Raw genomic sequence first — 26,693 nt, 5'->3', positions numbered from 1 at the left:
TCCCCTGGAGCAGCAGCTGCGGTCGAGGACTCTCCCCTTGGGTCAGGATGCTGCCCAAGGAAACTCCTCGAGGGGCCTTGGGTCAGGACACTGCCCTGAGCAGGGCCTCGAGGGTGAGAGCCCTCACTTGTCAGGTGAGTGATAGAGCGTTTGGGGTTGTCGTTAAACCCCAGGGAGCGGGGCTTTGTCTGCGTTTTGGGTTGCCGTTAAACCCTAGAAAGCTGTTCTGTTCTCCTCTCACAGACATTTGAACCTGTAATTTACAGAGAGCTAGTTACCTGTGTTAATAATAATTTTTTATTATTTTTGGCGGGTGGCTGTTTAATTGAGAGCATCTGTAACAGATACTAATATAAAGAGATAAAAAATAATTAACACCAAAAGGAAGTTAAAATATATAGACACAGAGGTATCACAGGTTTAGGGTATAAAAGGATCCCATCAAAAACCTCCCATTACAGTTAAGCTCTAAAACAGGCAGGAAGCGCTAGCGGTAGAGGAGGCTGGAAGTGACTGTACATTAGGCCAATTTAGCGAAGCAGCTGGACATGTTCTTAACTGTAGAAGTAGTTAGAAGAAGTCCACTGCTCAAGTGGAACTATATTCAGGAGCATAGTTGAACGTATGCTTAAGGTCCATCAGTTTTACTTACTGAAGCTGAAATGCTTTACTGCACAGGGATGGACAAAGGTGCAGGTGTATATGTGAAAATATTGAGGAAGGAAGGGAGAAAACTGGTATCATCCATTTATTCAACGCAGAAAAATCCTTGCAGACTAAACCATGTTCTGCTGTTCATGTTTCAAATAAAAACAAATATGAGCCATTAGAAATGATAAGAAAAGCATTGCAGGAATTATGTCTGGGAAACTTCCTTAGCTGAGCAGAGGGCGCCAGGAGGGTTAGAAACAGCTAGCAATGTCTTACGAGGGAAAAAGTTTTCTGAGAATAGATGACTTCTAATATTTCAGGTAGGATCATAAAAACTGCAGTGGCTAGAAACTGAATCTGTGAGAAATCAGGGTAGAGGTAAGGTGCACATTTTTAACAGTGAGGATGATTAATGACTGGCGCAATTGATTTTGGTTTGTAATAAGATTTGCCATCATTTGCAGTCTGAAAGCCACAGCTGAAAGCATTTCTTAGAGACCATGCCTCAGCTCATCCCCCAGGTCTGTCTTGATTCAGATGGTGCCAAACAGCATTCTGTAGTCTGCAATGTGGCAAAAGTAATTTTAGACAGTTACAGTTATCCCCGCTGGCTTTAAAACCTATTTAAGTTTTTGCTGACTTGGGACTCTGATGGACGGTATTAATTAACCATATATAACAGAATCGACAGTTCTTCCAGTATCTCTGTTGCTTTTTTCTCTGTAATGAGTGTGATACGGTTCCTAGATCAGCTGTTGATCATCTTCTGGGTGAAATCTTGAAGCAATTGATGCTACCAGAAGAGATTTCCACACCTTTTTTTTTTTTTTTTTTTTTTTTTTCAATTCATACTGAACCTGACTTAATTTAACCCAATGGTAAAAGATGAAAGATGAATGCTAGCCAAACAAAAGCAAAGGGAATAGGATTTTTGTAAGTATGATTTGCTGGTTTACTGTCTTAGTTCATTTTGTGGCTTTTATCTTACAAAGCATTATCTTGTATTTTTGGATATTCAGAATTATATACTAAAATTTAGTATCATTATTTTTAATATAGCAAGAGCTCACATATGAAAAACTACTAAAGATCAGTGACACGTGAAGCAAGGTAAAGGAAAAAAAAAAAAGAAAAAAACCCTGATTTATATAATGGTACATTCTGGGTATGTTATTCATATTCTCTGGGTGTGCACAGCTACATCCCAGGTGAACATCTGTCCGAGAAAATTATCAAGATGAAAAAAGTGAACATTTCAAGATTTTTATTTTGTCTTTTGTCAACTATAGTACCAAACTGCAAATAAAAATCAGGTAGGCTTAATTCCCAAAGAAGCAGCTGTAATTTTGTCTCTGGCTTAAATAGCATATCAGTTTGCCCTATGGAGTAATTTGAAAACAGATTTCAGTGTTCTGATTTCTCTGCTTCCTTAATACACTGTATATTAACAGGACCTATGAATTTTATATTGGATGTGTAACTTACAGGCTTTTTTTAGTTAATAATTTCTATTGGAAACCTTGCATTCAACATAATTTATCATAGAATTTTACCTTGTCCATTAACTTAGTGTGAGATTGTTTTCCACAAAATAAGTAAGAAAACCAAGTCCTTCATGGAATCAAACAAACAGTAATTTCTGTAATGAAAATCGATGCTATTATGAAGACTTTCAAGTTTGATAGAAAAAGGGAGCTCAGAAGACAGAAGTCAGCAGCCTCTTGAAGAACACATGATGTTTATAGGGTCAGACAGTAACTCATCGTTGGGCTTCCCTCCTCCCAAAAGGCAGCTGCTGGATGGAAGGGGATGGGGTTGGGAAGCGGGACCCCCAAGCCTCGGCTGGTTTGCTGGCACTGTGGAACAGCTGTATCCTTGGCAGGATAGCCTGTTGCAAATGCTAAACAGAAAACTACAATGCAATGTAATTTTACAAGTGTGCCAACAGTTAGAGCTGATAGGTTTGTTTATCTGTATTTTGAAGAGTTATATAGGACCAGGGCTAGATTTTGTAGTTGAGGATTTATTTGAGGGAAGAATTCCATTTTCCAATTTTTAAACACTAGTGGTAAGAATGAGCAACTTCATCACTTTGGGATAAATAGCAGTAAATTACTGCTTTCACTTAGTTCTGCCTCGTTTTTGGCCTTAAAACTTAAAATAAAATGCTCCTTTGGAATCAACAGGTTTTATTCATCTCCACAGCAGAATATCAGTAATAGGGATTAGAAATTTCTTTATTAAATATCTATTGCAATAATCTTTAGGACTTTTAGTGCTATTACAGAACACAGAGGAAGAGCTGATGAAGACATCAGTCTGCTAACACAAGAGTTGTACTGGAGTTGACCAGGAAAAACTAAAGGGTATTCTTCTGTCCATCTGTGAGACAGCAATAGCTATTTATTCTAATTGTGAGTAGCCTTCTGCACGCTGAGCAGTGGCATTTCATCCTATGGTGTGTCTAGATTTGTCACCCTCTTGGTTTCTTCTTCTCCAGCAAGGAGGGTCAAAGAAGAAATATACACTTTTTCAGGTGCAGAGAGCATCAAGCACCCTCCGTAATGCCTTCATGAACCCCATTCTTCTGGCCAACACACTGCAAATCAAAGGAAGGAACATATGGATCAAGAAGCATATGCTCCAGTAAATCAAGGCAAATACCCCCAATTCATCAAAAAGTCATAGCCACAGTGGATTGGCACAGTGTGCAGCCTTGGAACAAAAATCACCTTTGAAAAGGGGGGAGATAGGACCTTGACAGCATCATATGGCGCAGACCCAGAATCTGATCAGTCCTGGCGAGTTGGTTGGTCTGGGGTTCATGAACGGCATGGCTCTCCACCCCTCTCAGGGAGGGCATCTGTTAAAAGTCACAGTGGCTGTGATACTGGGAGCCAACAGTTTGTCCCTGTTATCCTTGCATTGGTAAACCAATGACTCTACCCAGTGAGATTTTCTGTATATTATTTTGTCAGGGTTGGTCAATCAGAAGACTTTTCTATGTACTAACTTTCAAGACATGTTAAAAGACTATTTTTGCCTTGGGATTTCAGCAGAGGTAACTGTACACAGGCCAGTCTTCATGAAACATAAAATGTGTATTGATCTGAGACAAAAAGAGTTGTCGTAGGGAGGAGCAGGTTCCTGAATGTTGGAGCAGAAAACAAAGCTAAGGGCAGAAGCAATCAGTTGAAATACTGTCTAGTTGCTTTCATCAAAGAAAATATTGCCGATCAAATTATCTGATATTTGTGAATTGTTTGTTGCACGTAGGCTGTACTGATTGGACTAATTACCTGCAATAATGATACTCAGCTCTGATCTGAATTTTAAGTTTAGAATAATTTGCAACTACTTATTGTTGCTGCTGTAGCCTTTATAGTTAAAAATACCTACCTAATGCAATTCCTTTTAGTACTATTGACAGAGATTTGTGGCCTAAAGATGGAAGGGCTATTTTATTTTAGCTGTAGCCCTACTCAAACATAAAAGATAATAATAGAATTACAGTTGCACAAAAGTTTATCATTCATTTCTGCTTTGAAAGAATATGGGGTAGTTTCCTTCCTTGGATCATTTAATCTATTAACTATGCCCCACAAATTTATGTTGTTGCAGTGTCAGGTCCACACCCAGTGCTGTGTGGACTGGCTTGCCCCTGTCAGGTCTTACTTGTGGCCACATCCCACAGGTTCAGTGTCAGTGCCACACCTACACACAGAGCTGATGTCAAATGCAGGCACAGACATCTCTTCCTGATATGATGAAATTCGAATTCTTGACTCTTACTGCATTGGAAAGGTTTTCCAAAATGGTGAACAAGGAAAATAAATGTCTGGAGAGAATAAAGACACTGATGCTTGGAAAAGGACTTCATGCTTTCAAAAGTATGTTTGGCTAGTGTTACATCTTATTAAAGTATTTCTTGCTATAAATGAAGCTATTTGGTTCAAGCAGGAAGTGGTGGAAAATCCCACCTGGGAATCACTGCAGGAGTGCTCCTCATACCTGGGAGAGGAGCAATGGGAAGCAGGTTCGTGTAACCAGCTACCATTTAAGATGCTGTTACAAAGCTATTGCTTACTACCTCATAGCTGTTAGTTGCTGCCTTCCTACAAAGGTCATTGCCTGTTAGAGGCGATATTACTAAATTCAGAAGATGGTGGACTCAAGTCTGAACAAAACACCAAGTGTAGATTTAGCCCTAGATATGTTATGATAGTTTCCATGCCTTTTTAAAAGCATTCTGATCTTCAGTTAAGCCTGGTAAATATTTGATTGCAGAATAAATTAGAATAAAGAAGTTATGGTATCCTTAATAATCCTGGCTGTGTAGACAGGAGCTGTTCCTCACTCTGCTTTAATCAAAATTCTGATGTGGTTCCCTGGAATTAATGGATCTATGTGTGCTTTTCACGAGCTGGCTTTTAATTCCAGGTATGTTGCAGTGACATTCAAGCAAAGATTCGTTGGAAAATAAACATGAAGCACCCACTGCTTGTGCAAGTTTTGATAGAAAATGTTCTGTAAAGATAATAAATTGTGTTTGTTGTAAGTAAAGGAGGGAGATGACAACTGGTTTTCCTAACATCCCCGTTCTTTCACAAATTTCCACCTACTGCATCCATCTTCATTTGATAGCAGGTTCTTAGGCCTGAACTGTGGTCCACGTGCTTCTGACAAGAACTAGAAAATATTTTGATAAAGATTTTACCAAAGGATGTATTTATAGGGATGAAACTCAGTTCTCTTCTAGGTGAAGAACATTAGCAGGAAACATGCCACAGAGAACTGCAAGTTTTGCTTTAAATCTCAGCCAAATTAATATTATGAGACATAACACACCTCCTAATAATAATAAAAAAAATACTTTAACGATTGAGTATTGACATTACAGTGAGATTTCTCACCATCATCAACTTCAAGATCAAATTATCAAATTCATCCTTTAAAGCTAATGGAGCCAAGCCTGATTTTTAAGGTTCCCATTAACAATTGCAGCTGCTTCAATTCTGTTTAAATCCAGATCTTACTTTATTCATGCATGCACAGAATGAGGCCAGATCCTAGGGGACAAGAGTTCCCAGGGAATAAGTGATCCAATGAGCGAGCTGTACATACCTCATCTCTAATCAGACAGAGCGAGGTAGGAAAATTAAAAAAATGCGTGTACTAAAATCTTTAAGTTTGGGGATCTTTTTTATTTCATGGATTTTAGGTGAAATTTAGTGAATGCATTCTTGTTTTTCATAATACATTATATAAGGTATGGTATCATAAGGTATGATGTCATTGTATAAGTCGTTGGTGTCCACGGACTCTTTTTTCAGGATCTAAAAATGAATCATTTAAGGATATTTTGTACATCACTACGTGCAGATACTCATATCTCCATTCAGCCTGTGTTTTGCATACTGTCAGGTCACACAGAGAATAAATAACATTCAAGCAGCAGTAATTGGTTTTGCCAGGCTGCTTTCTAGCCTGCATTACTAAAACTTCAACAGGGCCATCACCGGTCTACTCAGATACGAGTAAACAAGTGGTGTTTAACTGTTAAAATGAAAGCATCATTTGTAAAACCACAGTCTAGTGTCCAGAAACCTCACCTTTAAGAAACCTGTGAAGAATCACCCTTTTAAAAAAACTTTTTTTTTTTTTCAAATGTGATTTTTAAGCATTTCTTAATCTTATTAAGTAATAAATTAAATTAAAATTCGTATTGGCTACACAAAACATTGTCATCAAGTTTACAAGTAAATTACCCATGTCACATTACTATGATGTCTGAAATTTGCACTTCATTTTGAGCTTGAAATAACTCCATCAAACAACAAGCCTACAACTTAACAGAACGACTATAACTTTATTTTTAACCAAATCCTGCTTTGTTCAGAGCTTTTGCAGGAAAAGGCAGAATAACACAAGCAGGATATACTATGTGCCCCTACTTAGGAAAGAGCAGATTAGTTCTTGAAGGATATATTACATACTGCTCAATGGAAGAGACAGCTTTTTATCATTACAGGGACCTTAAATTCCCTGGTCAGTGGAAAGAAGCATGTACTTAAAATTACTTGGATACTTTCCCTATGTGCTGTTCTCTGGAGCCATCTACTTCTCTGCACTGACATAGTCCACTCAAAGTCTATGGCACACAAGTGAACCAAACAAAATTGGAATATTTCCAAAATTATCATAATGGTCATTGAAAAAAAAATTTAAGTGGTTACAGGAGGAAATTCAAAGTACTGAGAAATACTAGTAAAAGGAATTCAGTTCTTTCAGGAAGACTCAACCATGACTCCTCCACCTTCTTCCATCTTAGTGTCACTGGCACTAAAAAAAACTTGGAAAAATCTATGGTGATGCAAGTTTGACTCTTCAGGCAAATGCTTGAGGATCGTAGGAATCTTTTTGCACCTTAGCAGCCTTTATTCCTGTACATATATGAGTTTAAATGCTACCCCAGCATATATTATTGAATAAATAAAATTATCTAGGGAGGAAAGGAGGGAGTGGAAGACTCTAACAGAAGGATACGATGAACATTAGAGAATAACTTTCTGACTAAGATTATACAGCAAAAATTCAAAATCCTTCATATAGCTAGTGCATTTTGAAGTTGACTAAATAAATTCCCCTTAAAAAATATATCTTTTTAAATAATATTAAGTTGATCTCAAAGGCATTCCCTAGACATCGTGAACTGTCCCCTAGATACACCTCAGGAACGTAACAATGAGCAGTTGTTACACCTCTCTCCTGGGTAAACCGGATCTCTTGCCACATGCTTGAGCAGGTAGGTAGGCAGAAATAGGGCAAGTTCATGATATTTCTTACATTTTAAAACCTGTGATAAATTAATTTTGTCAATATATGCTAAACAAAAAAGAGAAGTCTGAAAGCAGTTGTTTGAGAAAGCCCAGGTTTAGCATTGATCAGGAAGCTAGCAGTCACACTATATTACGCAATCTGATTGTTGTTCCTGGTCCGAAAATCTATGTTTCTTAAAAATCTGTGTTTCTCAAATGTTCAGAACTTCATGAGTCACTATTGCTTCAATAGTAGTTAAACTAAGACCTGCTTCCATAAAATATTCTGCATTTGGATGAAACAATATTTTTTTGAGAGAAGTCCTGTTGTGAAAACCTCTTAAGCTTCTCAGGCCAAAATCAAATCTCTGGTCCCGAAACAGAACCATTTAAGTCAGCAGGGTTTCATATCAGTGCAGCTTGGAATAGAATCTGCCCATTAGCATGTTTAAAGCACTTGCTTACTGCCTGAGTGCTGCCTTCATTCACTTTCCTGAATAAACTTCAATTCCAGCACTCAAAATCGATTTTATATTGTGGGCAAATGAAATATTTTCAATAGTAATGTTAAGAAACAGAAAAGGGCTCAGTAATTGCATATGAAATACAACTAAATAAGGATGTCACTTATTTTTGAAACTTCCAAAAGTGTGCTACATATTTGTAATAGACCACATGGCCCCTTCATGGTCCTAGGGGTTAGCTAGTTCTGCTTTGATTGAACACAATTACAGGGAATCAGCTAAAGAGCACCAGTTCTAGCTGAAGAATGACATGGGACCCATCCCACAGAAGTAGAGGAAGAAGAAATGGGCTTTCTCTAGCCATCTTTATGAGCGCTTAATAGATGAAGTGGCATTTCATGGGTTTACCTAGTAAAATGACTTTTTTGTGATACCAGAATTAGCTAGACAGTTGGTCCAAGAATTGATTTGGAAGGAAGATTAAAGCTATATTTGATTATCTGGATGGCCCTATTCACTCCACTTAAAATGGATCCACTTCACAACTAAGTGAAGTGGTTAGAGCTGGCATTTGCATTGAAGTAGGTGAGATCAAGCTACTGTGTTCAAGGGGAAAGATAGAAAATGTTACTGTCTAGAATGAATGTAAGAACTAAAAGAGATGTGATAGAAGAGCATGACAAGCAGTCCTACAGAAAGGCAGACATTGCAGCAATGTGATCAGATGGTGACTCTTTTAAAAACCACTTAAAACCAAACAATAGAAACTGCTTTGCAGGAACACAGGAGTTCTCCTCCCCAGCCTAGCTGATGATTCATCTAATTCAGGCTGCACCTGAGACTTCAGATGAAAGCTGCTTTACTTGATCTGGGTTTTGCAACAGGTAAAGAAGGAAGCAAAAAATTCCTACGCAGGCTATGCCTGTGTGTACCACAAAACAGAACTGAAGATTAATTATGATGTGAAGCAAGTCCCAGAAGTAATCAGTCTATGATGGTCTGTGTTTGCCATCTAGTGGTACAAAGCCAAAATTTTTATTCTGATGCGTGAGAGCAGACAGCTGAAATCTTCTGTTTCAGAAGCAGACCACTCCCACACAGAAATATGAATGCTTTCAGACAGATGGTGGTGACAACTGTATAATTGCCCTTTTAGGAACTAGAGGCATGAATTTTGCAGCCCTTGACCCACCAGACTTAGGCCTAGATCATTAATGAGTTAGCAAGTGTTATGATCGGTTGCTCCCTTTCAGTATTCTGGTCATTGCTCCAGTCTTTTCATCTTACAGGTGCATATTCTAAGAATATTCAGACACCCAACTATTCACTTCTTTCTGTAAGAAAGCAGGCAACTAAATATCCGAGGGATTTGAGATTATGTTCTGAAAGCTTGTAAATCACACTTACAAAACCCTCGGCCAAGAGCCCTCTAGATTTCTAGAGGCATCAACTATGTTTTACAGCATCCCTGTATGAAGGTATATCATCATCTTCCAACCAGGAGACTGAACTACAAAGAAATTAGCAGCTCATAAAATAATTGTACATGGAATATATACCATTTTGGCAACAGAATATATATACCTAAATACAAGCTATAAGACTGGTTTTCTTCTTAAAATATTTCAAGGATGTGTGAATAAAGAGGTAAGGAAAAGGATTAACATTATTTCTCAGTTATGTCATATAGTAAATACAAGACAAGGGGGATGCATTAATAGAAATATATTTTATCAGAAGAAATTATATACAGCATGATACCTAACCATACATGTTATTTACCTGGATCTCTTGCTATATAGTTAAGAAAATAATAATTATGGATTCATTTTTTATCAGTATTCAGGAAGTTTAAAATAATTCCCACATCCCAACTAAATAGCGAATGTTTTCAGGTTTTACTATAAAAACTATAGTTAGGAATTAAGAGTTGGAGTTTTCATAGCATCTCTGTGATTCAGGAGCATCACTCAGTTTAGGTGTTCCTAGGATTTTCTCTCCTATATCATAGAGATTTTTTTTTAAAACCCTTTCACAAGGCAAAATGAATGAAAACAAAGCAATACAAATTATACAGAGGACAAATCCCAGGTGACTAAAACAAAGATTAATGAGATTGACTTAACTTTACTATGTAGTGTTAATCATATTAACACTAATATGATTCTGAAAAGCATACCTATAAAATAACAGCATATATAACAAAGTATGTGGAAGAAAAATTTTTTTTAAAATCCATTCTATTAGCTATGGTCCCTTCTTTTAAAAAAAATTATTGAATCTTCTATTTATTGAGCAGCTGTTGCTATGTTCACTCATTCATTCATCCACTCATTCAACTGTTATGTATTATTCAATCAATTGTTCACAGAGGGACCATATACGATCTATGTTTTACAATTGACCTCAAAGAGTGACGCAGCTGAATGCATCCGATAGAAAATAGAAAAAGGCATTGCAAGGTTCACAACAATTATCCAGGGTTCAAAGCCAAAAACTATTTCTTCTAGTCCATTGTCATATTCCGGGCGACACCCAAATGCAGGTGGTATCCACAGCTGCAAGGAAAGAACGCAAGGCCAATATTAATCACCAGCGATATGAGTCAATAGCCCTTAATGAATGTGACCCCACCGAACTGCAAACTGGTTTCAGAAATCCCTAAGAAAACCCTCCCTGTTGCTACTGGGGCACACTGGTGGAAGAGGGTTTCAGCTCCCGCCCCTGCTAGTTTCTGTACTGTGACTAAAATGAGCCTAGGCTCCCATGTTTAAATAAACTTTGTTCCCTAAAGGCATATTCACTTATTCTTCCAGAAGAAGTAAAATTTACTTGCTACAAACTACAGAACCATGTAATTTTAATGTACTTATCCGGTTTGAAAGGTTAGGAAGCTTTTGGGTATAAACTTGTGAATTATGTTCAAAATGTCTTACCGAAAGGTTGCAGAGGAATAAAAATGCAGCGATGTTCTTCAGAATTCTCCTCTTGTTATTAGTAACTGAGTTTCTACTGTAAAATGAGAAATCTGAGGCTGAATGCATGACCGAACTGTTTTCCTGACTTGTTTCTTCTTTGGCACCACCACCACCACCATCATTTTCTCTCCCACAGATACTGCCCTCGAACAGGCAGGGTACCTCCCCGTTGTCACGAACGGCTCTGCCATTGTAAATTTCTTTGTATGAGGGGGTAAGTGATAAAGTGCTCCCCCGAGATATAGTGACTATTCGAAGAGTTTTAATATCATCGTTCACCTTTTCCTGCTCACGGTGTATGGATTCAATAATAAAGAGGTTCTGAATGTATTTCTCAATAATAACCAGGACAGAGTAGGGCAGGTTATACCATGTGTATTTTGGGTGAGCCTGGGCACAGATAATGGCGAGGATTGAGCCCCAGGAGAGGAGCCAGGACCCTGCAGCTGTGCCCACCAGCAGTTCTGCATCAAGTTTTCGAGCAGGATTTTTTGAATTATCCAACGATCTATCTTCCAGTCTGTAGATGAGAAGGGCAACAATTCCAGCTGTACACATGAGAGCCAACACAAAGATAGCATGCAAATAAAACATAGTAAGTGCTAACTCGCTTTTGATTTTCGAACGTCCAATCTGAATTAAATACACAACAACTATGGCTATTGTGCTAGTTAAAACAATTAGTCCAAAAATCATTCCAACAGTTATGCCATGGAATTTGAATGGAGTTTTGTGTTGCTGGTGGTGCTCAACTTTGCGGCCAATGTTCTTCCACAGGACATAGAGCATCGTTGATGCTAGGATGTGGTACTCTATATTAAAGGGATATAGGTAATATATTCCTTGAGAAAATATCGAGCAGAGAGTTGTTGTTGTGCAATTGCATTGAGGTGCATGATCATCTAAAACTAAAAGAGAGGGAGAGATTACTTATGTGCATTATAAAGATTTTTCATTTAAAGTGAAAAAAATAAAACAAATAAAATAACAAAACATAAAAGTAAGATTTCAAACAACACATCATGCCACCCAGTTAGCCACCTAAGAAAATGTCTCATCATTAAAGTCACCAACCTAACAAAGATTTTGCACGTGCACTGAAGCATGATCTCTGACTTCACCACTCAGCTGCTGAGCAATAGTCATATCATGAACAAAAGCTGCATCAAAGTGCACCAAGCTTCAGCAGGGGCTTGGTAAAAATACTTTTTTATAACACAAAAATCCAGATCCCAAGGATTTTGAGTACTCAGCCCTTCTTAGGAAGCTGTTGTTGAAGCCTAGGTATTTGTGGATCAGATGAAGAACAAGATTAACAAGGAAAGGCATCAGTTCTACTCCCATTTTTATCAGTTATTTATACTAGTGTAGTTTCTAATACCAACACCACTTTATTAAAAAGTTGTCTAGGTAAGAGTTGAAGTAAACCACAGATACTTTCAATGTCACAGTATACTTTTAAGGTTAAAAAAAAAAAATTAAAAATCAACCTTCTCCTTTTGAGACAAACCTTTGAAAACATTATCTCTCTGCCCTGGAGTTACCTGCGCTGTAGACCCATACGTCATCTCAATGAACAATTGCTCATATTTGTAAAATAAATATATTTAATCTGCATTTATAACCTAAGCAAATAATGTCAGAAATCAGAAATTTCCACAGTGACAAAAAAATTATCTTTATTTTCACAACGTATTTATTTATAAATATATAAATATACATGTGAAGAGCACAATTTTATGTGCTGATCTTAGATTTGTGTCTGGAAGTTTCTCTTTTGTTTTCTATAGTTTTAGAAGAACAGAGGAGAGTAGAAAGCTGGTAGTGTTTTGTCTCAAGCACAGGCTGTTAAGAGATGAAAAAAAATTGCTTTTGCAGTGGATTGTAAATGTCAAACTTGTCTTGTGGATCACTACTTCACTGCCCCCTTGTTTCAGATGCTATTTCTGACTGTTCATAATTACGTAATAATTCTGGCAGCAGAATAATAAGAAATAATGTAAGGAAACTGCTTATATTTAACAAGCAGAAATCTCAAGAAGAGCCACTAACTGCCTGCTCTCTACTAATGGTCCATGATTACAAAATTCCTGAACTATCAATTCAGCTATCTGATTATTAATGGAAACTAGATAGTTTCCATAGATAGAGGGTAAAAATTGCAAACAGTTGCAAAATTGTGGGCATAATTTTAGACACAATTATACTGAAAATACTGGTTTACAGATTTTAAAATAAGTTTTCACTTATATGTGAATTTTGGCAGCAATTATTAAAAATACCTAAAATGTTTCAATTTTTACAGACTATAAATAGTCAAAAAATAAATTAGTTCAGGATTTGTCTTTGTAGAAGCAAAATCAGGAGTTTTTAGGATACAGACACTACAAAATTTACTGGGTGGGAAAACATACATTTTCCTTTTCTAAAGCTGTCTGTCTTTTCCTTTGTGAATGCAATCAAAACTTATCAGCTGTATGAATAAATTTTCATGGGAAGAAAATTACTTATAGCTGCTGAGAACTTTTATCTCCTCTTTAAAGCTAAGCACCCCTAATTTCTCAATGCTTCAGTGGCATTTGAAAGCAGAAGGCATCCCCAGCAGTTATACTCATTTGTTGCCTACAACTTACATCTTACCAATGGAGAAAATGGTTTGTTACTAAAAAAGAACCACCAAGAGCAAAATCCTTGCCTTGAAAAGCAGCACTAATGGATAACCCCTGTCCCTCTGAGCCATCCCACTGAATCCTGTAGGACCACACGCCACATGTAACAACTCTTGCAGGAAAGATTTGCATGCTTGGTTTTCTACTTAGTAATAATTTAGTAAATCGTAAACTCCGGTTTTAAAACTGCTATGTTCAATTTACTTCTGTGATTTACTAATCAAGGGGTTCCTCAGCGATGCTATTCCTCAAAGGAAATGTTTTTCAAAATCTGTTTGTTTGGCACTTAGAAGAACAGCCTGGATTGCGTATATGATAATGAACATATAATATTTTAATTATGATCTGAGTTGACTCTATATCAGCTCATTTGCCTGGGAATGACCATGCTGACAGAGTCATGAATGACCCAGCGCCATCCTACAGTGACGCAGTATTTTGAATGAGAGCATGTTAGAGCAGGAATTCCAAGATGTACCAACCCTTTCACTTACCTATTGTTATGTTCCCAAAACCAAGCGTGATTAGTCTTTCCTTATGTTCATTCAGTTGATGCTTTGACTCTGTTAGCACTCCATTTGTCCACAGGAGTAAATTTGTGAACACAGAATGGATCACCCCAAACCTACAAAATAAGGTAATTATTGACGGAATCTGCACAGACTATACCTCCATATATGTTAAATAAAATGAATTAACTTTCTATAGACATGCTACAAGGCACTATTTACCTGTCAGTGGAGGGGAAATAAAATCATAACCCATCTTTCTAAAGATGTTCCTCAGTGGAACACAACGAATGCTAGACTGCCAAAATTTTATAGGAACACAATGGCTTAATGCATTAAATGCTGTTATTATTTGTTATGTTCTCTTATGTGATGGTTGTTATTCTCTGGGCTGGACAAGCTTCACATTAATGACAATGACTGGACAGCCTGAACAGGGTTAATTGTTTTGCAAGATGAATTTCACAGTTTCTGCAGTGCTCCTCCATACTCACTGTGGCGGTCTTTCTTCACAGATACTACTGCCTTCTCCAACTTCTAGTCCATGCATTTTTGTCTCCTGGAGAGAGTGGAAGCCAACAGAGGGCTTTATCCCATTCAGACTACTGGTACAGTGAGGGTAGGTCTCCATGTGTTTTTGAGATTCCTGGTTTCTGACAAGCCAGGCATTTTTCCCCTGCACTTGAGGCTGGTAATGTTATTTCACCAAGAAAGAGTTCTTTATTACTGCACTGTTGTCAATGATAGACTTGCAGTTAGGGATTTTTAAAATTCTGCTTATAAACAGAGATGACTTCACCAGCTGACATTGCAAAGCCTTCTGTGATCCCTCTCCTCATTGGCATGAAGCTTACCCAAGAAAGCAAAAACAAAAAGAGAACCTTCTCCATAAATTATGTTTCAGAGTAAATTTATTTAACTTCCTATAGAAACTGGTCGGCTCATTGATAATTTGAGATGAGTTATTTTAAAAGTTACCATGTTTGTTTATTTATGTTCTAGGTCCAGATAAATTAATCTATGTTAATCCACTTTCTCAGAAAACCAAAAATACATCAAAGCTGGCTCTGCTGCCTCAAAGACCAGTTCTCACTTCAATAAGAAATGTATTCAGCTGTTCAGAGGCCACACCAGTTACACTGTGAGAACCAAGTTCTGGTGCCAGAAATCTGCACAACCCTTACTGACATGGGATACCACCAGGGACGTTATATTTCCTGGTGACTTTGCATATCTGCATCTAGTTTCAAAAGGTGCTTTCCATAAAATTTAATATAAAATATCTCAGCTATATTGCACTGACCGCAGGTTACTGATACAGATTCCCTTTCAGTAGCTAAATAAAATATAGTGCAAAGTCCTAAGACACATACATGGTGCTTCCTTCCTTCAAAAAAAGCGAGTGACACTGTGATATCATACCTTGCCCTTTTCGTTCTCTCTGGAGAAAAATATACTTACACTGTGACTGTTGTATATTACAAAGTATAAGCACAGTTAAAACAAGATAAAAATAATTCAGACTATTATCTTCTCACATGGGTAAATGGGGTTACCTTTTATTTATATTAACACAAGAGGAGAATCAAACTCTTGTGTTTTCAATGTCCCTCATACAATAAAACAGTAGGTGTTAAAGCACTGTGCAGACCTACAACTGTTAGCATTCCAGATGAGGATCAGATCCACTTTACCTTTCAAGTGTTTTGAAAGACTGGATAATATCCTTTGCATGACACCAAAGAAAATACACCTAAATGAAAGACATACATAGAAATGTCATTACACTAACGAACATGTGTGACACTCAAAAAGGACAGTGCATCTACAGGTGGAAACACTGATGATTATATCCTCTGATGATTTAAACTGAGGTAGCTCCATCTCTACACATGTGAAATAATTCAGAATTTCCTCTGATGTTCATCCAGAACCTGTCTGGCATGGTGAACCTAAGTTTTCTTATATACAGTCAGTGACTCAAGAGTAGAAAGTCTCAGTCTGACTCACCAAAACATATCTTGTGTCTGTATCTGGAGAGGCTTTTATTTCAATGACAAAGGAAATAAAGCTACCAGCTGTGGACAGCAGTATGATTGCTGCAGAGCATGGTGACGCTAAATTTGAATAATTTATTAAATATATGAAAGTCTACGGAGGGAGGGAGAGAGATAAGTGAAAGAATGCCAGATAGGATTAATAAAACAGACACCCAGGAAGCAAGAGAGAAACTTGTACTATCAGTCTGAGAGACAACTGCATTAGAAACACATGCAGTTGTGCTCAGGTAATAGTGCAGAAAGCTCAAGCTGGAGAACAAAAGAGAGAGAGATAACAGTATTGAGTTAGCAAATCAAGAGGAAAGAAGTATTACGAGTGGGAATCTCTGTCTGTGGAGGGATAATGGAAACCTCAGGATACAGATGTTGCTGATACAAAACCGGTTCCAAGTGCTGATAAGCGCAAGGAGGACAATACCAATATTCATCAGGGATGTTAGGGTGAAACTGGGCATCCTATTTAGTCAGAATAGCTCCTAGGATACCGAACCTGACAGTAGGTGAACTATCAGGGGAGAAATGGTCCAAAACATTTCTCTTAGAAACCTGCCTGGTTTGATGTTCCAGAAATGGTTTGAAAAAGTGCAAAGAACTTTGGGTTCTTCTTCAGCAAGTAGAATAACTGGAAGTCCATTCTACCACTGTGCCCATTAATGTAGGCACCCTACATCACAGCTGGCGTTGTCTGAAACATTCAGTATCTGATTTTCAAAAAAGCTAGGAAAATGCAGTTTTTTGTGCGTCACCTACACCATACAGCAATAATATGTTCACTCATTCCTCTAATTAAATGTTTATCAGAAGGAGGTGTGACCACTGTAAAACCCCAGGTGTGGAGACTACAAGATCTCATGGAGGTTTCAAGTGGAATCAAACAAATTGAAATTAGCATCTTAGCCTCATCTAATGCCATGTTCAATTTCCCATTCTGGGATAGTAAAATCTAACAACAGATGTGAAAACATTCTTCAAAATTTAAAAGAACATAAATTTTGAAGATATGTTCAGACATTAGAGTCAAGAAAGTGGGGGGAAATAGGAACAGAAAAGTCAGTAAGGTGAAGAAATACTGTAAAATCCAATTTTTGCTCATTGCCTCAAAGGGAACTCTGCCTGCAAAAAAGCATAATGCACAGCCTGTCCTGGAAGGGCAGCTACGTGTTAGTTCATTGATTGCACAGCTGCAGTATGTATGTATTTAGTAATTTAATGGCACATATCAGGATGTCTCATTTGAGTAAAATACAACAGAATCTGACACATATTCTGTGGAAAAATCCTTTGGTTTTCAGATGACATAATGAGGGATGTTCTCTGCCGTAATTTCATCCTGTGTTGCAAAGATATGAGACGATTTGTCTTAGGTAAGGGGTATCTGGTAAATTACTTTTTTACTTTTCCCTTAATTGCTCAGGCTAACATTCAAGATTTCATTATTTTAACCTAAGTAGGTGATAAATTCAGCAACATGGGGTGATGAAAAATTTGAATTAGGATTCTTGTTCCCTTTGTTCAGCATTGTTATACACCGTTTCTTCCACACTCCAGTTCATGGTAGCTGGAAACCTTGTCAGATCAGAGTCACTGGATACAATGAAGAATACTGCATGCAGATCAGCAGGGGAAAAAAGGCTTAATGTCTTTGGTTTGGTTTTCAGAGGTAAAGCAAAGAAGTTGCAAGACATGGAGAGTGGATATTACAAGAATGTGAAATTAAGATTACTTCAACAAAATCAGAATTTCACCCTCAGAGAAAAAGATAGAAGAGGTCAGAGTTACTGCTTAAATTTCAATGCTTTTTTTTGTTACAGAAACAAACAAACAAAAAAAGGTAGGTTGGTCAAATGCTTATTTACACAATAACTGCTAGAAAAATCGCTCTTTTCTTTCTGAACAACTTAATAATTTTGGAAAGTGCATTAAGTGACCTGGCTATAACTGAGTATCTTAGTTGAGTGGCTTTTTCCTTCCTTCTTTCCTGCAAATCCGCTGACAGGGGTTCAGATGAATTCATGCGATAAACAATCAGCTATGGAATATCACTGTATCATAATGACCCAAAGCCTTAAAATAAACAAGCAGCTGGAATATACTAACAGAGTCACTGGCTATGTTTGCTACTGTCCAGACACTGATAAACATAATCAAATACTTCTATAAGAAAAATCCATGTTCATTTGGTATAGGAAAGACGTGCAAGTATTTTGTAACAAGCTAAATACATGGGAAGGGTTTTGTCCCTTTGAAGTATCACAACTCCACCCCTAACCACAACAAAACATTGGGATAGATTGAATTGAACTTGCATGGCAAGTCCTACATACAGAAATAAGTTAATTGTCTTTAGCCAAGCTGCTCAATTCAGCCTGAAAATTCTGAAAGTTATATATGTAACTTGAATGAAACAAGGCATGTAACTTCAACTATAGGAGAGCATTTTTTGATTATTCCTTTTTTGAACCCATGTGAGTTTCACAGCTGAGCAATTTCAGGTTGCAAGGCCTGAAATTACACATAGAAAGGATATAAATGCACAAGAATTTAGCCCTCAAAAGTATCCTGTGATATGCTTAGAAATCAAATAAGTGTAAAATTCACCAATTATGAGAAGATAAAAGATATTTTTGGTAAGAAATGCAGATATAATATAAAACTGCAACCATTGACTTTTACCTGTAAGATGGTGTGCACAGCATGTGTAACAGGAAAAATGCCTTCAGTTGGTGATAAACAGTTTGAAAAATCAATATAATATCCAATTTTAAAAGAGTCCAGAATTAAAGTAATCACTGCAAATAATGTAATCCCACCTACAAATGACAAAGATATTAGAAAACGTCAATATACAGTTACAGTGTCTAGAGACAATATGTACCAATATGCTAAAATCTGTTCAGGGAAATAAGTCGATCGATACCCATATCCTTGTTTAGGGAAATAAAAGCAAATTGATGGCCATGAAGATAACTGACTTAATGTAGTAAGTCCCACTAGTTTATGAAAACTGCCTAATACATCACAAAAGCACATCCCTGTACATGCCTTGCATGGTCAGTGTAGAGGAGCCAGTCCCACAGTGGCCAGGACCTGGAGGCACACAGCACCCTGCAGATGGCTCCCAGCTCCTTCACGGTCAGCCTCTCAAGTAACGGTAGCACTGAAGCAGCCATACAGTGCATGAATTAATGCTCTATAGAGCCACACAGCAAACTATACAGTTCCAAGGAGCCGAACAATCATGTTACAGTCTCCTGGCCCAAGAGCTCAACAGTGGAAAGTAACACAATCACTTGGTATGCCTTCCCCATGGTTCAGGAGGTTACGCTTTAACTCAGAGACCAAAACTACAATGAGCTGTATGGTTTGTTCTCCTAGAAAGAAACCAAAGATTTCATTTCTGTATCTATTATTTTCACACACACACACACAAAACCCTAATATGTTTCTCTAAATATGTATTTTGTATCCTAAAGAACTTTCAATATAGATGTTTCCTTTTGTTTATTTTTTTTCTTTCTTTCAGGAATGTAAATATTTGTTACAAACTCATTTTGGAAAGCTATATGATAACACAATGTATATTATTAATTATTAGGTTTGTACCCATATGACTAAGCACAACTGGCAATGAAATTACTGAACCAAACTCTAAAGTCTTCATTTGCTTGGGGTTTTTTTCCTCTCTAGGCTTTTATTCAAACAACCTTCCACTGGATTTAATTTGGTCTTATTTGAATTATGACTAGATAAAAATCTCTCCATGGACCTTAACTAGACCTTAAGATATAGATCAGCATCAGTATCTTAATCTTTCTTCGTAATTCCTCACAGAGTAAATAACATCCCTAGTGTTGACTTTGATGAATATTTATCCTTTATAACTTTCTTATAAGCACCATATGTTCCACTTGACTTGCATTAATAACATATAACACTAATTTAATTATTTATTTAATTAATAACACATTACTGAAGTTGCATTGTTAAAAAATAAGTCTAAATTATAAAAATACAATATATTTTTTATTATTATTTCATTGATCCTTTAAAATTAAACAAAAATAAACTTCAAAAATTTTTTTAACCACAAGGGTATGAATTCCAGTAGGATTTTATGTTTCCATTCTACAATAATAAAAACAATGGAAAATTACTGATGGAGTGTAATTTCTACCAAGAAATAGAAACTTTTGCTTTCATATTTCAAAACAAAAAACCTCATCTTTGCACTTCATGCATGTGTATAGTGCTAAAAATTTTTTTTATTTATGCTTATTATGTCAACTAATTTGTATTATTTCTAACACATGTAATAGGACTGGAGCCCACATTTAAATAGATATGCCATTTTCATTATGTATAAAAGTAAATGGCCTCACAAAATGAAAAATTCTAAGCTACTCTTGAGATCAAATGATAGGTTTCCTTCGTTATTTAAAGAATTTTAATTATTCTTCAATAAATTAATTGGTTAATTCTTGTGAAATAACTTTACCTGAGGTAATTGGACCTGCTCTGAGCAAGGTGTTGGACTAGATGACCTCCAGAGGTCCCTTACTACCTAAATTATTCCATGATTCATGGTTTATTTAGAAACTATGCAGGAACTCAGCCTGTTTCACATTTGTCTGAAAGATGTCAGTCTTAGGGAATAATGTGTATTATAGTTGTTTCAGTGAGAAGGAAAATGCTGTCTTCTGAAGCAAAAGGATTATAAAATTCTTCCACAATTACTCTACAGTGAAATGTTGTGCAATATGTTGACTTCACACATTATTTTAGAAGGGTATTTAATTCCCCAATTTGACACTAGTAAGGTAATTTCCCAATGAATTTGTGGTGCAGGATGAAGCCCTGAGGAACTGCTTTAGTGAAGTAGCAATGTCAGAGCAAAATGGGTGGAAAATATATTTCATAATGTAAAAGTTCTGCATCATTGCTTCCATTACTCATGAGAGTGGCTCTGCAGGACAGAATCACATGGGACTTGTTAACTAGAAGAGATGGGAAGAGGGAAGCCAAAGCAAGGCAAGGAAAGGCAAGGCACGAGGCTCAGGTTTAAAGTCACAAAAATAAAAAGCAAACACATCTTAGAATAGTGATCCATCTCCTGCACCGTACATGCATCTTGTCTTTACAAGGATGACCCGTACTGCAGTTCCACTCTGTCTTGCTCCCATTTCGCAAGGACATTATTTCAGTTGTACAGTTTTACAGTTTTGCATCAATGTCCAGCAGACCATTGAGGGGGAAAAAAACCCAACAATGACAAAAACAAATAAACACTCCCCCCCCATGAAGCTTCTTTCACATTGAGTATTTTGGTTTATGCCTTAATATGTCTCTTTGTGTTTTCTTTACATCCGTAAAAGATTGGGTGGGCTTCAATCTGTTCCCATTGAAAACAAGAGTTTTGCCATTGTCCTCCAGGGATTAGAAGACTTTGTATGACTCATTTCTTTTAAAGTTTGATTATTTCATATATTCAAATGATATGTAGATGTTTCTGGCAATCACCCATGTGGCCACACTGTAAGCATATACAAAGTGTTCAACATACCTATTTAAGGGACATTAAAAGAGAATGACTGTATTAATTTGCTTAGTCAAAAATCAAAGCACAAGTATAATGACCATACTTATAGTAGGCTAATGGTTTCCCTGTTAACTTCCTCATGGAAACTATTGTGTATTAATACTAAATACTAGATATATAACACAAATTATAAATAAGGAAGATAATTCCACTGTTTTGCTATTTCTAGCATTAAAGAAGCAAGAAATGATTGCTATTGAACGCTGTATTACTAAAAAATAAGAAGGGGGGATTTTTTTTCAAATGTTCATTGAAATCTGTATATTGTAGGGGATCAAGAATAGGATTTTTAGTATTGCTAAGTGCTGGCTTAATTCTTTCTGTTAACCATCTAAAAGGAAAAAAATCATCATGATACAGTTGGGAAAATGACACTCTAAACTTAAAATATTTTTCAAATACTGGACAATTTAATGCAAGCAATAAAAGGATACAAGTTGAAGTCTGCCAAGAGCTGTGTAAGCTGACTAGTTGTCTATGCTTTAAACAGAAGCTGTGCTGCTGGAGAACGTGATAAAATAAAACTATTTGTGAAGCCAATTGATTTTCATTTTGAGTTCTCTGGCTCACTGGTCTGAACTTCCAAATAACGATCAGAGAGCTTTTCCTAACAGGAGAGTGTACTCAGGGGAATAACATTTGGATGAATCGAGGAAAAGACTTCCTAAGCTTCTCTGTGATTATTTGGGTCAGGATAACTGTACCTTATTAAAGACAAAGTTCTCCCTGAAACTTTTCCCACATTCAGACTATAAGAGCAGTTCTTGGTTTGCCACACCAGTGGGAAGACAGCTGTGCTCTAGGGTTCACACAGTCACAAAAATGCTCAAAGAAACCTTTCTATGAGCAACTGTTGTAAACTATTTGTCCTTCTGGCGTTGATAACCATATGCAAGGACTCAGCTATAGGAGGATTTTGTTAAGTCATTCTTTTTCAACAAAATGCTCTAAGTAGCAAGCTACCACACTTTTACAAAAAATAACATTCACAGTTTGAAGGGAATCATGAAAATACATTAATTTTATACTGCTTAATACAAGAACATTTGCTCTCAAAATGACAGCAAGGAGATATTCTTCAAAAGCAGGAGATAGAGCTAGTCAAAAAATGCAAAGAGCTTTCTGTGGAGAGACATTGAAAATTTGTCCTCCCCTCCTTATCCTTTTTGGACTTTTAGTCTTCCAGAGAAAAGATTTCTATGACAAAACCATTGGTGCAGAGGAGGGCAAGGGGGATCTTGGCAGAGGAATTGCCACCCGAGTTTTTCCTTAGCTCAAGCAAGTTTTCTTTTACCAACAGAGGATAAAGGACTTGTACAAGCCTTGTTTTAACTACAAGAAACTCCTAAGAATAGGAGAGTGTAGGACTTTCCCTAAGGGTGCATTTGTTGAATTGCAGCCTAGACATCCAAGAGAAGCCGTGGAAGCCGCACCACTTGAGAAGCTAGTACAAAGAGCCATCCTGTACTGGTAAAAGAAATGCATAAGGTAACCTAGTAGTTCATTCCAGTATCTTATTTCTAAGTTTCTGTAACTCCTTATATCCTGTAGGACAAATGAAATGCTGTGAATGCTGTGCCAAAAGAAAAAGGGCAGGGGGTCCTGCTGTACTTACCCATGTTAAACAGTATTTATTCCATACTTAGGAGAAGAAAGTTACCCTCTGAGTAACAAAAGCATAGCTTGGTCCAAAATAGGATCAAATTAAGCCTTGCATTAATGAATTTCATGAGATTGTAAGCCACATACAGTAATAAATGAAAAATGCCTGAGAGCTGTACACTGTTTTGGAAAACAGTGACTAATCAAGAACAATTGAACAGTTGGTACATGAACTCCATACATTTCAGGAAAGAGTCTACAGACCATAGCTGCAAAATGTTAGGCATTTAAAAAAATTTTTCTCTGAACAATTGATACAGCATAATTGCTAACAGTTGCAAAGAAAAATGAAAGACACACAAGAACTGAGACTGAGAACAAACTAAAGTTCCACAAAATGACCTTATTTTTCAAAATTATCAGGTTTTAGATGTTCTTGGAGTTTTCATTTAGATATTTCATTAGGTGCTGCTGTTATAATTAACTGTTGTCTCATTGCTAGCAGGACAGAAATATTTTACAGAAAAGCTGTCTTATAGCATTCCACTTAATATAATCATTTTCCAACCTATCATTTACAGTGCCAGGACTGGAAAAGAGATCAGTAAAACTGGCCTTGTCTATTAGTCTACACAGTGCTGATGTGGGTTGTTTCTTTTTCTTGGGACCCAGCATCCCAGCAGTTCTCTTGCAATAACTCTGTGATGTGGGTCCCCAAACACCTCTCAATATACCTTTATATCCTTATTTGACTCTGCAAACATGGGCCATCACATTCCACCACTACCCAGGCAGACTTGTATACTTTTCCTACGAGCTAATGCTAGCTTTAGATTCCTTGCGTTGGTGTTTTATGTACTAATCTACAAATTTATCTCGCCAGGGATTTTGTCCTCTTCTGTCTAATGCCAGATGTTTCTAAGGCATCACTGTACACATATAAATGGGAATCTCTGATACACATTGGCATAGAGAGCACTCGAGGACCTCTCTGACTGGCACTAGCCTAAGGTAAGTTGCATTATATTGTCTGGAAAATGCAATGATATCTCAAAAATGACACCAACAAAATTTGTCTCTTCCTTTAGCCACAGTTTATTTTTCAAGTGTCACCAAACCAGCCTGGTAAGGAAAAAAAGGCGTTGGAGCTTTCAGCACTGTGTATGTTAGGTTGGAAAGTGAGGATGTTTAGCAAACAGCTACAGGTTTCCCCTGCAATCTCCTAGTGTGTTCAGTTTACGCATATATTTACTTTCGAGTGCGTTAAATTCACGAACACCCGGATGGCTCCTGGGCGGGATGGAGAGGGTGACAAAGTGGTAGCAGAGGGGTGACGGCCCGGACGTCCCGAGCGCGGTGCCGCCCTGTGTGCCACCGGCCGGTACTTACACTTGAGCCAGCGGGCTCCGGCGTGCGTGTCCTTGTCGCGGATCAGCCTCCTCTGCGTGCAGCTCCTGCAGAGGTACCACAGCATCCACAGCAGCTGGATGAGCATCAGCGTGATGAGGTAGGAGAGCAGGTGGCTCTTGCTGATGCCCACGGCATGCACAGCCCAGGCGAAGGTGAGCAGCAGCCCGGCCAGGAAGAGGTTGATGCCGTACTGGCTGCTGAGGATCTCGGCGTTTTTCTGCGGGTAGCTGCCGCCCACGGAGGGGGAACCGGCGCCTTCCTCCATCTCCCGCGCCGCCGGCCGGGTGCTGCGAGCAGGCGGCCCCGCTTCCCCCGGGGAGCCCCGAGGCCGCCGGCTGGCCCGTCCCCCATCGGCGGCCGGGGGCGGAGCGGGGCCGCCGGCCCCCGCCGAGCCTCCCCGCAGCCGCTGCCCGCCGGGCGAGGCCCGCCGGGGGGTCCCCGGCTGCGGGGGGGGGGAGCCCCGAGGGAAGGTGGGCTGCCGCGGGAGGTTTTGCGGGGCAGGGGGGGTCTTGCCTTAGACTCAACCAACAGCTAGGGTCGAGATTAGGGAAGGGAGGGATTATCCCGCGGGGGAACAGCCCGGAGGCGGCTGTGTCCCTCGCAGAGGGGCCCGCGAGCGCGGCCTGGCTGCTCGCGGTGAGGGACACGGAGTTTACGTCGGTGTTGACAGAGACGTGCGCGGCGAAACGTGTTCCCGAGGTACGGCGGCGGGAAAGCGGCGAGCCGTGAACAACACAGCCCTGCCTGCCGGCGGCTGGCTGGGAGGCCGAGGAAGGGCCGACCTGCGGGAGGTGTGCAGGCAGCGAGGAGGGGCCGCTGCAGCCTGCCCGGCAGCCCCGCGGCCGAGCGGCTGGTGGTGCAGGTCCCTCTCACGGGGCGGCAGGGGGTCGCCCACCACGCTTTCGAACTCTGGGGCACACAGACCACCTGCTTCTTGGCAAGTGACGCTTCCACCGGCAGTAGATAACCTCAGTTTTCAGGACTTTTCTAGACCTTTCGAAGGCGGCAATCGTACCTTTTTTAGTAAGACCCATTCTGACAACAGTACTACAGTGATTGCTGGCTGGAGTAGCAACTGCTGAGCTCAAAGTAGTAAAGACTTCTCCAGGATTTAGTCCACTTCTTATTTTCCCAATTTTTATACACATCTTAAATATTGACCTTCTTGTATTCAAACTGCTTAGTTGTAACTGTGACCTATGGTCCCAAGATACTAAGGCATGCAAACCTCAAGATTTTGGAGCACCAGTTGGCTGCCTGTAGGGGTTGAGTGTAAAACACTGAATATTTTAAGTGGTGTTTTGTTTGCATACGATACAAATTCTCTTAATTCTAGGTATTCAGGTACCTAGCCATAGCTTGAAGGCCAAATACCAGACTGGTCCTTGTTCTGGCCAGGCAGGTCTTACTTACATTTTTACCCCTGCATCTGTTGGTAGCATATCAAATATCCAAAGCATTGGTTTTTACAGTGACCTATGTCTCACATGAAATTAATTCAGCTACATCAAAAAAAAACCCTGAATAAATGAAAAGGCAGCATCTATTTTACTCTGCTCCCACTGGCAAAACTTAGACAGGTTTTAAGCTTTTTCTCTTCTGAAGCCAGAAATTACTAAAGAGGTGTTTTTCTCAAATAACAAAGGACATTTTTGACATGTGTAAATTTGTGAGGTTCACATTTCTCTTAACAGGGACAGAAAACAAAATGGCAGAAGGGTGAGATGACTGATTTCTGGACAATCACCTGTTTAGGTAAGCATAATTCTTTTTTTTTGTTTCGGCCTATTCTCAAGCCATCTACAAATTCTCCTTTTGAAAAATGCACTTAATGGAAAGCTAGCCCTGTTTCTGTGTGGCCCATAACAGCAGTACAAATAAAAAGCGTAACTAGTCAAACAGTTAAGGCTTCAACCACCTCTAGCCCAGAGCTACA

General features: G+C 38.5%; 1 protein-coding gene across 1 annotated transcript; it reads right to left on the bottom strand.

Annotated features, from left to right (window-relative positions):
• Positions 1-9,680: 9,680 nt before the first annotated feature.
• OTOP1 (otopetrin 1) lies at positions 9,681-25,046 on the bottom strand. The gene is made up of 6 exons (XM_074904519.1): positions 24,737-25,046; positions 18,823-18,959; positions 15,784-15,842; positions 14,075-14,205; positions 10,870-11,819; positions 9,681-10,491 (listed from the first exon to the last, which is right to left on the bottom strand). The coding sequence occupies exons 1-6, from the start codon at positions 25,020-25,022 to the stop codon at positions 10,321-10,323; spliced, it is 1,734 nt and encodes a 577-aa protein (XP_074760620.1). The 5' UTR covers positions 25,023-25,046; the 3' UTR covers positions 9,681-10,320.
• Between the last annotated feature and the right edge of the window lie 1,647 nt (positions 25,047-26,693).

This window comes from Athene noctua, chromosome 4 (assembly GCF_965140245.1).
Source record: "Athene noctua chromosome 4, bAthNoc1.hap1.1, whole genome shotgun sequence".
In the NCBI taxonomy this organism is placed as follows: Eukaryota; Metazoa; Chordata; class Aves; order Strigiformes; family Strigidae; genus Athene; species Athene noctua.
Note: the sequence above shows the minus strand (reverse complement) of the source record. Positions and strands in the feature narration are given on the sequence as shown.